The sequence below is a fragment of the Capricornis sumatraensis genome, chromosome 14 (genome assembly GCF_032405125.1).
Source record: "Capricornis sumatraensis isolate serow.1 chromosome 14, serow.2, whole genome shotgun sequence".
In the NCBI taxonomy this organism is placed as follows: Eukaryota; Metazoa; Chordata; class Mammalia; order Artiodactyla; family Bovidae; genus Capricornis; species Capricornis sumatraensis.
Window position 1 is genome coordinate 49,088,762 of NC_091082.1, and position 13,710 is coordinate 49,102,471.

Genomic DNA, 13,710 nt, shown 5'->3' on the forward strand with positions numbered 1-13,710 from the left:
CTCAGTGAGTTCCACCCTACTAACCCTTATGGGTCAGGGGTCAGGTGGCTCAGCTCCAAGAGAGGAGCCTCGGCGCTCTTATTCATCGCCAGGGCTTCCCAAACCGATGACGTACTTTCGGGACTCTCGCTGCATCATGGGGGCTGTAGTTCCGCCAGGGGCCGGTCAGGGCTGGGGTGGGCGGGGCCACGAGCTGTCAAGGGAAAAAGAAACCAAGGGCGTAGGTTAGAGGTTCCCGCTCTTCTCTTTCGTTTGTTGCCCTAGAGCCCGACCCCAAGAGCCAGAGCCTGTCTGCTCTGCAATCCACGCTTGCGTTTGGTAATTGTAGAGAAGAGCTCTCAAGAGAAATTCAGGAAGCACGCCTGAGCCTGCCGCCCTTCACCTGACTTTGAGGAAGTAAGAATAGCAACAGTCACTGAGCAGGGTACCCAGGGTATATCGTTCTAACCTTCACAGCAGCCCCAGCTGGCTCAGAGGGGAGATTACCCCAGCTCACATATGGCAGCTCACTAGGCCTCATTATGTGCCAGGTATTGGGACACAGCAGTAAACAGGTTCCTGGTGGCCTCAGCGACGGCAGAGAAGGCTCCAAGGCTGTGCTCTCCAGTATGGTAGCCCCTAGCCATGTGGCACAAGCAAGCTCCTGAAATGTTGCCAGTGCAAACTGAGATGTGTAAGACTCAGTAGGAAAAGGAATGTCAACGATCTCATATTTTTATGTTGTGTGTAATGATATAGTATTTTTGGATAAATTGGGTTAAATGATATATACTACTAAAATGAAGTTCACCTGTTCCCTTCTACTATTTAAAATGGGGCTACTAAAAAATCTAAAATTACACAACTGGCTCGCTGTGATATTGTGGTTTATAATAATTATTCATTTGGTCTTCATTCACTGTTCCTGCCACAGAGCTCCTAAATACCTGGTAATTACCTATATAAGAGCCACAGGGGCATCATTTGTTATATTTAGTTTTGTCCTCTGTTTATGAAATACCTTCAGAGCTATTCAGATAAAGATGAAATGACTGTCTTTTATGAATTATACCTTACAGCCACAACTGAATTTATGTTAATGAGACAACTTTTGGAATGCTTCTAAGGATGGGGGCTGGTTGCCAGGGAAACCCAATCTCTTGATTAGAGGGGTTGGAACTTTCAGCCCTGCCACCCTGCTCCACCTCCTGAGAGAGGAGTTGGAGATTGACTTGATCGCTAATGGTCAATGATTTAATCAACTGTGTCTATATTCCCAGTAAAAGAAAAATTCTTGTCACAGAAAGAATTCAGATACAGGGAGGTTAAGAAAGAAAAGCAAGAATTTATTTAAGCAAAAGTACAGTCTCAAGAAGGAAATGGCAACCCGCTCCAGTATTCTTGCCTGGAGAATCCCATAGACAGAGGAACCTGGTGGGCTACAGTCCATGGGGTCCCAAAGAGTCGGACATAACTGAGCGACTATCGCTCATCAATCACGCTCTCAAAGGGAGAGCAGACACAGGCAAGTAGCTGCCCTGAGTTTTCTTAGCAAGCCAGTTATGTGGTACATACAAATGAAAGGGTGGAATATTCATTTGGAACTGCAGGCTTAGGGGTCATATTCCCTGATTTTCACTCCAGCTTCACCTTCTGGAGGGGAGGAGGGATTTTTGTCCTTATTTAACCTTGATTGAAAGTGTTGTGGCATCAGTGTGTAATGGGTACTTCTTGTCTGCAAGGCTGATTTTATTGTAATGAGGACATAATGAGCAACAGGTTAGGTTTAGACACCAGAGATTCCCACCTTTTCTCACCTTTCTTTGTCTGCCTCCAGTACACTTATCACCCCAAAATGCGTGGTTTCCTCTCAGTCTGGAGGTTTCTGCTTTTCTTTGTCTGACCATTACAGATGTGTGGTTTTCTGCCATCTGGCTCGCGCTTGCTCTGCTGATATCTAGCTACTTGCATGCTTTAATACCTGCATAATGAGGTCTTCATAAAAAGCCCTGAACTACAGTCTAAAGAGCTTCCAGGTTAGTGAACACAGGGAGGTGCTGGGAGGCAGGTGCACCCAGAAATAGCATGGAAACTCATCACTCCTTCCCACATACCTTGTCCTATGTATCTTTCATCCAGCTGTCCTTTTTATTAAATTTTTTTATTCATTTATTTATTTAATTTTGGCTGTGCTGGGTCTTCGTTGCTACACAGGCTTTTTCTCTAGTTGCAGCAAGTGGGAGCTACTCTCTAGTTGCAGCGTGCAGACTTCTCATTGTGGTGGCTTCTCTTGTGGCAGAGCACAGGCTCTAGGCATGAGGACTTCAGTACTGCTGCTCTTGGGTTCTAGTGAACGGCCTCAGTAGTTGTGGCACACAGGCTTAGTTGCTCCGCAGCACGTGGAATCTTCCTGGACTAGGGATCGAACCTGTGTCCCATGCACTGGCAGGCAGATTCTTATCCACTGTGACACCAGGAAAGTCCTGTGCTATGCTGTGCTCAGTCACTTTAGTCGTGTCCAACTCTTTGGTACCCCATGGATGCTGGGCTCCTCTGTCCATGGGATTCTCCAGGCAAAATACTAGAGTGGATTGCCAAGTCCTTACCCAGGGGATTTTCCCCATCCAGGGATCAAATCTGTATCTCTTGTGTCTCCTGCATTGTAGGCAGATTTTTTTTACCCACTGAGCTACTTGGGAAGCCCATGGAAAGTCCTAGCTGTTCTTAAGTGATATCTTTTTATAATAAACCAGTAATCTAGTAGGTAAACTATCTTCCTGAATTCTGTGAGCCAATGTGGTAAATTTAATCAAACTTGAGAGGGGAGGGATCATGGGAATCTCTAGTTTATAAATGGTTAGTCAGAAGCACAGGTGACAACTTGGACTTGCTGTTGGCATTTGAAGTGGGGACAGTCTGGTGGGACTGAGCCCTTAGTCTATGGGATCTGATGCTTTGTTGTTCAGCCATTCAGTCGTGTCTGACTCTTTTCGACCCCACACGGATGGCAGCACACCAGGCTTCCCTGTCCTTCACCGTCTCCCGGAGCTTGCGCAAACTCATGTCCATTGAGTCGGTGATGCTGTCCAACCATCTTGTTCTCTGTTGTTCTCTACTCCTGCCTTCAATCTTTCCCAGCATCAGGGTCTTTTCTAATGAGTCGGCTCTTTGCATCAGGTGGCCAAAGATTGGAGCTTCAGCCTCAGCGTCAGTCCTTCCAGTGAATATTCAGGGTTGATTTCCTTTAGGATTGACTGGTTTGATCTCTTTACAGCCCAAGGGACTCTCAAGAGTCTTCTCTAAGACCACTGCTCAAAAGCATCAGTTCTTCAGCACTCAGCCTTCTTTATAAATAGTGTCAAAATTGAGTTAAATTTGTAGGACACCCTTTCTGTGTCTACTCAGAATTGGAGGATGCTTGGTGTGGGGAAAACCCACACACATTTGGTGACCAGAAGTGTCATAAGTGGAATATTGTGTGGAGTTTAAGGAAAAACACTCCGATTTATGGTTCATATTATACAGTAGTTCCTCGGTATCAGCAGGGGATTGGTTCCAGGATCTCCCTCAGGTACCACAATCCTCAGATGCTCAAGTCCCTTATATAAAATGGCATAGAACAGCTCCCTCCATGTGCAAATGGGTATTTGGGTATGGAAAGCCAACATTGTCTCTACTGGACTGCACTGCTCTAGGGTATAATCTTGCCACAGATACCTCAATAGACAAATTGTTTGCCTCTGGACCAATGTTTTTCATACTTTTCATGGGACTGAAATTAAAAGACACTTGCTCCTTGGAAGAAAAGCCATGACAAACCTAGACAGCATATTAAAAAGCAGAGACATCACTTTGCCAACAAAAGTCCTTATAGTCAAAGCTGTGGTTTTTCTAGTAATCATGTATGGATGTGAGAACTGGACCATTAAGAAGGCCAAGCAACAAAGAATTGATACTTTCAAACTGTGGTGCTGGAGAAGACTCTTGAGAGTCCCTTGAACAGCAAGGAGATTGAACCAGTCAATCCTAAAGGCAATCCACCCTGAATATTCATTGGAAGGACTGATGCTGAAGCTGAAGCTTCAATACTTTGGCCACCTGATGCGAACAGCCAACTCATTAGAAAAGACCCTGATGCTGGGAAAGATTGAGGGCAGGAGGAGAAGGGAGTGACAGAGGATGAGATGGTTGGATGGCATCATCAACTCAATGGCTATGAATTTAAGCAAACTCCAGGAGATAGTGAAGGACAGGAAAGCCTGGTGTGCTGCAGTCCATGGGGTTGCAAAGGGTTGGACATGACTCAGCAATTGAATAACAACTGGACCAGCTTATCAGCTCCCAGTGAGGTCAGAAGGAGCTGTTCTACCCTTTCTGTCCTAACTGAACTAGTAGCCTCCCCTCCTGAGAGTCAGACTTTGGACTGTGAGGCCACACCCAGACCCTGCCTCCAAACCTGTACTCCTACCTTCATAGAGCAGCTGTCTGATTGCTTCCTCCTCCAAACTCCCTGGCTAAGGGAACTGTCCATTCTCCAAGGGCATGAAATAAATTCCATTTCCCTTCTTTGAGGAGGCCTGAAGGTTCTCCCTCCTAAGCATCTGTCCTGTCCATTCCTTCCACCAAGCTCTGGCCAAGGTGCTGGTCACTTGCTTGAGCCACTGCAGAAGCCTTGGTATCCTTCCCCAGCCTTCTAGCATGAGCCTCCAACCAGCACCCTACTTTCTCTCTGAAGCACTGCATCAAGCTCTGAGGCCTCCAATGACCAGACTCCCTCAACTTGGCTGATGGTGTGATTGTCAGGGCACAGGGCAGGGGTGGGGTACAACTGCAGGACATCTCTTCCACATTACCTATTTCTATTTTGACGGACATTTCCACAGTGGACATGAATTGCATTTGGCATCAGAAAAAGGTTAACACTTAAAAGCAACCCTAAGACACACACTTGTATAGCACAGACCAGTTCAGAAAGGACACCCAAGAAACTGAACAGACATGTCACTTCTGGGGAGAACTAGAAAGCTGGGGGTCAGAGGTGGGAAGGAGATTAAGATTTGCACTGTTTGAATTCACAGTGCATGAACTGCATGCATGCTCAGTTGCTTCAGTCATGTCTGACTCTTTGCAACCCTATAAACTGTAGCCTGCCAGACTCCTCTGTCCATGGGATTCTCCAGGCAAGAATATTGGAGTGGGCTGCCATTCCCTTCTCCAGGGTGATCTTCCTGACCCAGGGATTGTAGTCCCGTCTCTTAGGTCTCCTGCATTGACAGGCAGGTTCTTTACCACTAGCACCACCTGGGAAGCCCCTTCACCATGGGTTATTTTAAAATAAAAACTTATTTTTAGAGAGAAGGTATAGATTAGGGATTTGGGATTAACAGATAACACAACTATTGTTGTATACAAGGACTGACTGTAAAGCACAGGGAACTATATTCAATATCTTGTAATAATCTTGTTATTGTTCAGTCACTAAGTCATGTCTGACTCTTTTGTGACCCTATGCTCCTTTGTCCATGGGATTTCCCAGGCAGGAATACTGGAGTGGGTTGTCATTTCCTTCTCCAGAGGATCTTCCCAACCCAGGGATCAAACCTACATCTCCTGCTTGATAGGCAGATTCTTTACCACTGAGCCACCAGGGAAGCCCAATAGCCTATAGTGGAAAAGTATATATAATGGAATCACTTTGCTGTGTTCCTGAAACATGTAAATGAATTATACTTCAACGTTTTTAATTAAAAAAAAAAAAACTATCTCCTCAGGACACATATGAAAAAGCCTTGAATGACTCCAACTAAATAAAGTCCAACTCTCCTTAGCCACAGAAAATCGGTTTTGCAATCTGATCCCCTCCACATCACCCATACCAGCCAACCTGCTTCTCAGTCCCGCCTATGCCTTGACAGCTCCATCTCTTGACCTGGAGAATGTCTCTACCTATTGGAAACCTCCTCCCCCTCCAAGGCCCAGCTTAAATGGCATCTGCTAGCAGGCTTCTCGGCTTCCCCATGGCTCAGTTGGTAAGGAATCTGCCTGCAATGCACGAAACCCAGGTTTGATCCTTGGGTTGGGAAGATAGCTTTGAGAAGGAAATGGCAACCCACTCCTGTATTCTTGCCTGGAGAATCCCATGGACAGAGGAGCCTGGCAGACTACAGTTCATGGGGTCTCAAGAGTCGGACACAACTTAACGACTAAAGCACAACCAGCAGGCTTCTCAGTCTCAGCACCGCTGGTATTGGGGTCAAGTCTTTGTTGGAGGCCGGGATGTCTTGTAGGATGTCTAGGATCACTCTTGGCCCCGACCCACTACTGCCAGCAGCATTCCAACCCCCTTCCCAGGTTGTGACCACCTCAAATCCCTTTAGACATTGCCAGATGGCCCTGGGGGGGCAAAAACCACCTAGAAAAACTAAGCTCTCCACAGTTCTTACAGCCATTGTGACATTTATCATCCTGGGTTCACAGTGCACAAAAGCATTTTGGTTTTTTTTCTGTCCCCATCCATGACTACAGGGTACCTAGGAGGTGGGGTGGGGCAGGGACCAGATTTCTACTGAAATCATATTCAAATCCCCATCCTTAGCACTTACTTCTGTGACTTCAGGTCAATTACTTGGCCTCTCCAAGCCTACATTTCCTCACCTATAAAAAGGCAATGCTAGTCCCCACCCCAGAAGACTGCATGCTGAGTGCCTGACATGCATGATGGTCAGCCCACAGCAGAGGTGGACAGAGGCTGGCACTTATGATTAATAAATGGGCTTCCCTGGTGGTTCAGGCAGTAAAGAATCTGCCTGCAATGCGGGAGACCCAGATTCAATCCCTGGGTCAAGAAGATCCCCTGGAGAAGGGAATGGCTACCCACTCCAGCATTCTTGCCTGGAGAATCCCATGGAGAGAGGCTCCAGTCCGTGGGGTCACAAAAAGTCAGACACAACCAAGCAACTAACACTTCATAACATTAACAAATGCCTTGACATGTTATGGATGCTACAAATCTGCCCAGGGTGTGGCAGGACCACCAGAAGTTCTCTGTTCCCTGATGTTCATGTGTACAAGAAGGGTCAGCAAAGGCTTCAGAGGAGAGTGACACCTGGTTTGGATCTTGGGAGATGACACCATGCACCCCAGGTAGCAGGGCCTGGCTCATATGGAGGGTTTATGAAATGTACAAATGAGACAGAGACCCAAGTCACCCAATCTGCTGACACAGCCAGCCTTCCTCGCTATTAAAACCTCTCCTGCAGACACCCGCCCTGAAACGTGCACACCCGCCTACCCCAGCATCTCCCACTCAGTGGTTTGAATGACCTTTAATAGGAACGCTGTTTCTGTCTGTCCCTCTCTCCAGAGGCATCCAGGACAGGATGACGCAGTGCAGTGTGCAGATACACCACTCCCTGCTCTGCCCCACCCCCAGCAAAGGTCAAGCAGAGGATGGAGCTGTGACATCCATGCACTTCCTGTCTCCCAGGAGGTTTTCCGAGTCACCATCTCCAAGGACAGCGTTCTGCTCCCATGATAGGAGCCAGGGAGGATGGGGCTGCTGCAGTCCCACGGTCATGTGGGGACTTGAGTCTGACCCAGGTCTCAGTGTCAACCCTGGAGCAGAAGGCCCCAAGGCTGCAGCTCTGCTGGGGAGAAGCTCTGGGGTGTGACTTCTCACCCCTAGAGTCTCTCTGGGCAGCTGGGTCAGCCCCTGTTGTGCTCAAGCACTGCCCCCTGGAAGAAGCAGAAGAAGTGGGACTGGGTTTTTCAGGAAGATGGGTGAGAAAAGACCAGTTGCTACAAAGCAGTGAAAGTGAACAGTTTTTCCCCGGAAGACATCCAGAGCACCAGGAAGGTCCCAGCCAAGGAGCTGTGCTCTGCCTCTGGCCTGCGGCCCCATCTCTCCGAAGGTGGCTCAAAAGCAGTAAGAGGTCAAGAGCCTGGAGGCTGGATCCTCGTTCCCTGGGCCCCGAGGCGCCGGAGGCTGCTGGGTAGTGGTTGTTGACCAAGAGGAAAAGGTCCGTGGTGGCCACTCCCGGCCAGTTAGGGATCGACGAAGGAGACTGCGATGTAGCGAGTGCCTTTGGTGGTGGGGAGCCCCTCGTGGTAGTGTGTGAGTCGCCCGGGGTGCATCAGGGTCCAGCCCTTCCGTGGGGCTCGGATGGAGCAGTTGTAGCGCAGGAACCGACAGCCCCCACCCTGCGAGACAGGAAGTGTCAATTACCCAACAGGAAGTGCCAGTTCCCCAACGGGCCAACGGGCCCTCCCCCCAGCTCACCCCCACCCCCATTCTCCCATCTGAGCCATCACAGCCAAGGGGCCCCTCAGTACAGCCTGCCCGGGGATGCCCTGTGAGCGACAGCCATGAGCTGCCTAAGGGAGACACTCTGCAAAGAGCAAGGAATCAGAAGCACTGGCCTTGGAGGCAGGCAGCACTGGGCAGTGACTCTGTGACCAACCTGAACCTCAGTTTGCCCTTCTGGAAAATAGGCGTTAAACTGTACAGGGTTGTGAGAATTAAACGAGCAGATACAAGTAAGAGCTAGCTTAGGGCTGGGTTTCTCAACCTTAGCACTATGGACATGTTGGGTCAGATAATTATTTTTTAACTGTGGCAAATACACATAACATAAACTTTATCATCATAATCATTTTCAAGTATACAATGATAATAAGTACATTTACACTGCTGTACAGTTATCATCACATGAGCCAGGTAATTCTTTCTTATGGGGGAGCTGTCCTGGGTACCCCTGGCCTCTACCCAAGAGATGCCAATAGTACCCTCATAGTTGGGACAACTGAAAATGTCTTCAGTTATCGCCAATGTCTGCTAAGAGGGGAACACTGTCCCCTATGAAAACCCCTGATATATTGTAAACTCTCAAAAAAATGATAGGTGTTTTATGGGTGTCCTTCACAATGCCTGCCCAGGGCTGAGTCCCCAGAAACTTTTATAAATAGTAACTTGGGACTTCCCCTGCAGTCTAGCGGTTAAGACTTTGCTGTCCAACGCAGAGGATGTGAGTTAGATTCCTGGTTAGGGAACTAAGATCCCACATACCTCATGGCCAAAAAAACAAAAACATAAAGTAAAAACAATATTGTAACAAATTCCACAAAGACTTTTAAAAGAAAATAGCAGCTTAAGAAGTAAATGGTGAATAAACGGTCATCTCCCTAGCTGATCACACCTAGAGGCCCTTCCTTGGGGCCCTAAGGCCCCCAACTACTCCCTCCGCACCCTCTTGTCTTCCTGGTTTCCCCATCCTCCCCTCTGATCACAAGCCTGTGCCCCACACCTGCTCTGATCTTGTCCTGCCATTTCCAAAGCTGCCCTCTTATTTCAAGAGTGATGAAAACCCTAAACTTTTTATTACTAAAATAGCTATTATTTTCCTTGATTACTTATTATGGATTCACATAAGCAACTACCTGGATGAGCTCATTTAATTCTCACAATTCTACAGGGGGGTCCTCTAGGTTTTCCCATCTAAGATATATGAGGGAAATGCTAAGAAACGTACCTGGTTACACATTACACAGAGCTGGTGAGAGGAAGGCAGGACCCAAGCCCAGCCAGTCTGGCCCCCAGACATCCCAAATCCTTGCTCTGTTGTATCTAAAGCTTTCTCCCCCCAACCAAATTGTGCTCTGAGTCCACCTCTTCCAATAAGCTATCTCCACGCACCAGGCACCCTCTCTCTAGGGTTCTCTAGCACTGGCATACCCTGACTGGCCACCCCGTGAGCTGCTTACTCCCCAATCAGCCCCTGCCCCTGGCCCGCCCCTGGCCCAAGGTGCCCCCTGCTCACCTCATAATCCACTCCAACCCGGTTCAGGGCGATGTTGATGGTGAAGGTGGAGGCGTCGTGGTGTGGCACCAGCGAGGGCTGCTCATCGGGCTTGTAGCGGACGACAAAGGCCAGGTCAAATTGGGCCTGCGCCAAGGAAGCAGGACAAGAGAACTGGAGTTAGAGAGAGGCCCCCAAATGCTGGGAAAGGCAGGGGTGCACAGAAGGGACCCCTCATCCAATCGCTGCAAAGTCGACCAAGACGGCAGATCTGCTTATGCTGTGTTCTCCGGTGTCTGGCACAGACAAGGTTCTCAATTAAAACATGGGATGGAAGGGAAGGAAGAGAAGGAAAAGTAAAGAAAGGGAGGATGTGGAGGGAGGAAGGGAAGAGCAGGAGGAGGAGATGGAGGGCGGGGGTGGGAGGAAGAGAAGAGAGGAAATGAACGTAACCCTCACAACTCTTTCTGGCTGGTGATTCCTTGGGAGCAAGGCCCTGGCACACTCAGAGCAGGTGTTTGGAGAAAACCAGGGTAAACAAGGAGGAGGTGACTGAGTGAAGGAGGGAAAAAGTCAAAAAAGGCAGCCAGACACACGAGGGAAGGAGCTAAAGGAATGGGCATGCAAGCCAGCTAACGGGCTTGTTCGGTGGACTAGCATAGGAGCCTCTGGAGCAGGATTTAAGTACACAGAAAAGGATGCAAAGTGAGTCCCGGCTGGAGGCGGAATGGCCTCCCCTTACCAACTAGATGACTCCCGGGACCCCGCCTCCTGAGGCCCCACCTTCCGGGGGCCTAGCCTCACCCCTGAAGGGAGGAGACGCCACTCCTGGAGACTAAATATTCAGTAGATTCTCCCCCAAGCCGGGAACGCCTTCCTCGCCCGCAAACCCCAACCACTCCATCCCACACCCTCATCCCGGCTGCACCCCAGGCGTGCCCACCCTGGTGTAGTAGCCCGGGTAGAGTTTCTCCGTCATGGGGGCGATGTACTCCACCAGGAACTTGTGCCACTCCCGCTCAAAGTTGATCTGGTTCATGTGGATGTCGATGGTTGGCACGTTTTCGTAGCCACCCTGGATGCGGTTGTCCTAGATGTGACCAAGGAGAATTTGGTAAGCAGAATTCTAAGATCCAACCCCCCAACACACACCATGAATTCCAGCTCCCTGGTGTAGGGCCTGTTCAGTTGTTTCAGTTGTGTCTGACTCTGTGCAACCCCACGGACTGTAGCCTGCCAGGCTCCTCTGTCCATGGGATTTTCCAGGCAAGAATCCTGAAGTGGGTTGCATGCCCTCCTCCGAGGGATCTTCCTGACCCAGGGATAGAACCCTTGACGTCTCCTGTGTCTTCAGCATGGCAGGTGGATTCTTTACCCCTGAGCCACCCAGGAAGCCCCCACTGGTGTACATGCTCTGTCTAAATCCCCTCCCTTTGACCTGTGAACCTGATGGGATAAGGTTAGGTTACAGGACAAAAGTGAAGGGATTCAGGAGATGTAATTAATGTAATGTCTACCGCCTTTGAGTTCATCCAAAGGGAGATCATCTCAGGTGGGCCTTCAAGGAGGGTCTGGAAGACAGAGATTTTGTGTCCTGCTGGCCCAGATAAAGCAAGCTGCCTGAAATGATGCCGCTGCAAGGATGTGAGTTCTGTCACACGAGCTTGGAAAAGGACCCCAAGCTTCAGATGGGATCCGAGTCCCGGCTGACACCAGGACTGCAGCCTTGTGAGACGCTGAGCCGGACTCGCAACCCACAGAGACTGGGAGATAATAAATGGGCATTGTTTTAAGCTGATAAGCTATGTGGTGATTTGTTACACGGCACAGAAAACCAACACAGAGGCCACAGGTTAGTTGGGGTACTAGAGCCCCAGTGCTGGCCGGGTCGCTGGAGCACAAGGGTTCATCAGACCCCCCATGTGGGCTATTTGAGTTACTGGGTTCTGGAGATGAGCTCTGGCACCAAGTATATCAATTGGGCAGAACCATGAACCATGCTTAGTCCAGCTGCTAGCCCAGATGTTAGCTTGTCCCGGCGGCATATAGGCCCAGGGGTTCACGTGCCTTTAAAAATGGTGCCTGAACTTTCTAAGAGGCTTGCAGGTATGAATTCCTCCTTCAGGGAATGCACAGCCTGTCACATGCACCATGCCCTTTGCTTCTTAACACTGGTGTCTGGTGATCTTAACACTGCTGTCACTTCCAAATCCTTCTGCATCCCACATTATCTCATTCCTCCCCCATCTCCATGCCCAATCTGGGGAAGGAAGCAAAATCATTCTAATGACAAACCAGGAACTGGAAACCTAGCAATTCAGGACGAAGGCAGCTCTAAGTCACCCAGCAGCAATGGCAACTTGAAGACCAACACTCCATCCCATTTCTCACTCCCTCTACTCCTAAGTGTCTGCAGGCACCCCTGCCAATGCCTCCATCTCCAGGAGTTCCAGAGAGGTTGGCTAGCTTGTCAAGAAAAGAGCCCCGAGGGCAGGCATGGGGGAGGGGCAGCACCCTGCCATCGCAGTCAGGCATCTGGACCCCCACCTTGTTATCTCCCAGGGACCACTGGCCGTAGTGCTCCATCTCCTCCACCAGCTCATCACAGGCCGTCTCCGTGAAGATGGGGAACCAGTAGACGTCCGGGCAAGGCTGAGGAGGGCGGGGATTCGGTCACAGGGTCCAGAGAAGCATCACTTCGTCCTCCTGCTGCCCCCATGGCCCTCTGCAGACCCTGCTGCAGGCAAGGCCCCTCGTGGCCTATGTCCAGTCCCAAACCCCAGTCTGTGAGCCCTCCGTCTCCCCACAAGTGTCCCCAGGGAGCAGGAGGTCAGCAGGCTGCTGAAGGGAGGAGGAAGCAGAGCTCAGAGCTGGCCCTTCTCAGCCAAGGTCACAGAGCTGCGGAAGCCTGGAAAGGAATATGCAAATCCAGGAAGCAGAGGCCACAGGCTCCAGGAGAAGCAGAGAAGGAAGCATCTGTTTCTCACTCTAGGCCCACAGTCCACAGCTGAGACCACAGCTGGGGACATTTTCTTCTCTCCTGCTCTGGCCAGGGAAGATGCCTCAGGCCCCTCCGCCCCGAAGACTCCAGCTACAAAGTGCCAGCAAGATGCAGGGGCACCCCACTGTGCATTCCCTCGCCCCAAGCAGCACCAGAGCATAGGAAGGGGGCTCCTGCTCCTCCCCCAGGTCAGCTGGCCCTGTTGCTCTGCCGTCTGTTCCCCGCAGCCGCTGCAGGGTGTAAATCCAGCAGCTTTGTTCGCAGAGGGTGCTGGGGCCTTACCATCTCCACCATCTTCCCCGCCAAGGCCTTGGTGTAGTTCTCGTGGATGTATTTCTCCTTCCAGTCCTGTGGGGAGAGAGGGAGCTCGGGTCCTCGGGCCAGCCTGGGCCAGCTGGGACTCACCTGCACGGGCTGTTCCAGGAGGGAGTTCTGCCCCCCAGGCCCGGTGGGGTGCAGGAGCAGTGGGGGTGAGAGTAGGGGAGCCTGTATGTGCCTATGCCCGCTGGGTCATGTGAGCTGTTTGGGCACACAAGTATGTCCATGGGAGTCCATGTTTGCATGTGAGTGTACATGTGTGTGCTGTGTGTATAGGTCTGCCTGCAGGTATGTGCCTGTGCCCACATCAGCCACAGGCTTGCAACATCTAGTGATGCTGTCAAGACTTCCTCCTCCTCTGATCAGCACAGCACCCTCAGAGGTGAGGCAGGCTGGGACAGCACACCCATTTTAGAGCTGAGATAACTGAGGCCCCACAGATTCTGGCCAAAAGATAACGGAAGGACTAAACAACCTTCACTGCCACTTCTCAAGAACCAAGAGCAAAATCAGGGTGCTGGGAACAAAAGCAGCGTACTGAGCATGCCCTCTGCACTCAACACCAGAGGGCAAAATACCTAAGCTACTGCTCCGGCCGGACCCCTGGACACAACCCAA

The 13,710-nt window shown here is 50.3% G+C and overlaps 1 protein-coding gene across 1 annotated transcript in view; it reads right to left on the reverse strand.

The window, feature by feature from the left end:
• Window positions 1-7,306: 7,306 nt before the first annotated feature.
• Window positions 7,307-13,710, reverse strand: part of PLOD1 (procollagen-lysine,2-oxoglutarate 5-dioxygenase 1) — a 29,543-nt gene continuing 23,139 nt past the window's right edge. The window contains exons 15-19 of the mRNA XM_068985618.1: window positions 13,057-13,122; window positions 12,321-12,425; window positions 10,717-10,863; window positions 9,795-9,920; window positions 7,307-8,178 (exon numbers count right to left, since the gene is read on the reverse strand). Of these exons, the coding sequence (XP_068841719.1) occupies window positions 8,023-8,178; window positions 9,795-9,920; window positions 10,717-10,863; window positions 12,321-12,425; window positions 13,057-13,122 (600 nt within the window). The 3' untranslated portion in view covers window positions 7,307-8,022. The remainder of the gene's footprint in view (window positions 8,179-9,794; window positions 9,921-10,716; window positions 10,864-12,320; window positions 12,426-13,056; window positions 13,123-13,710) is intronic.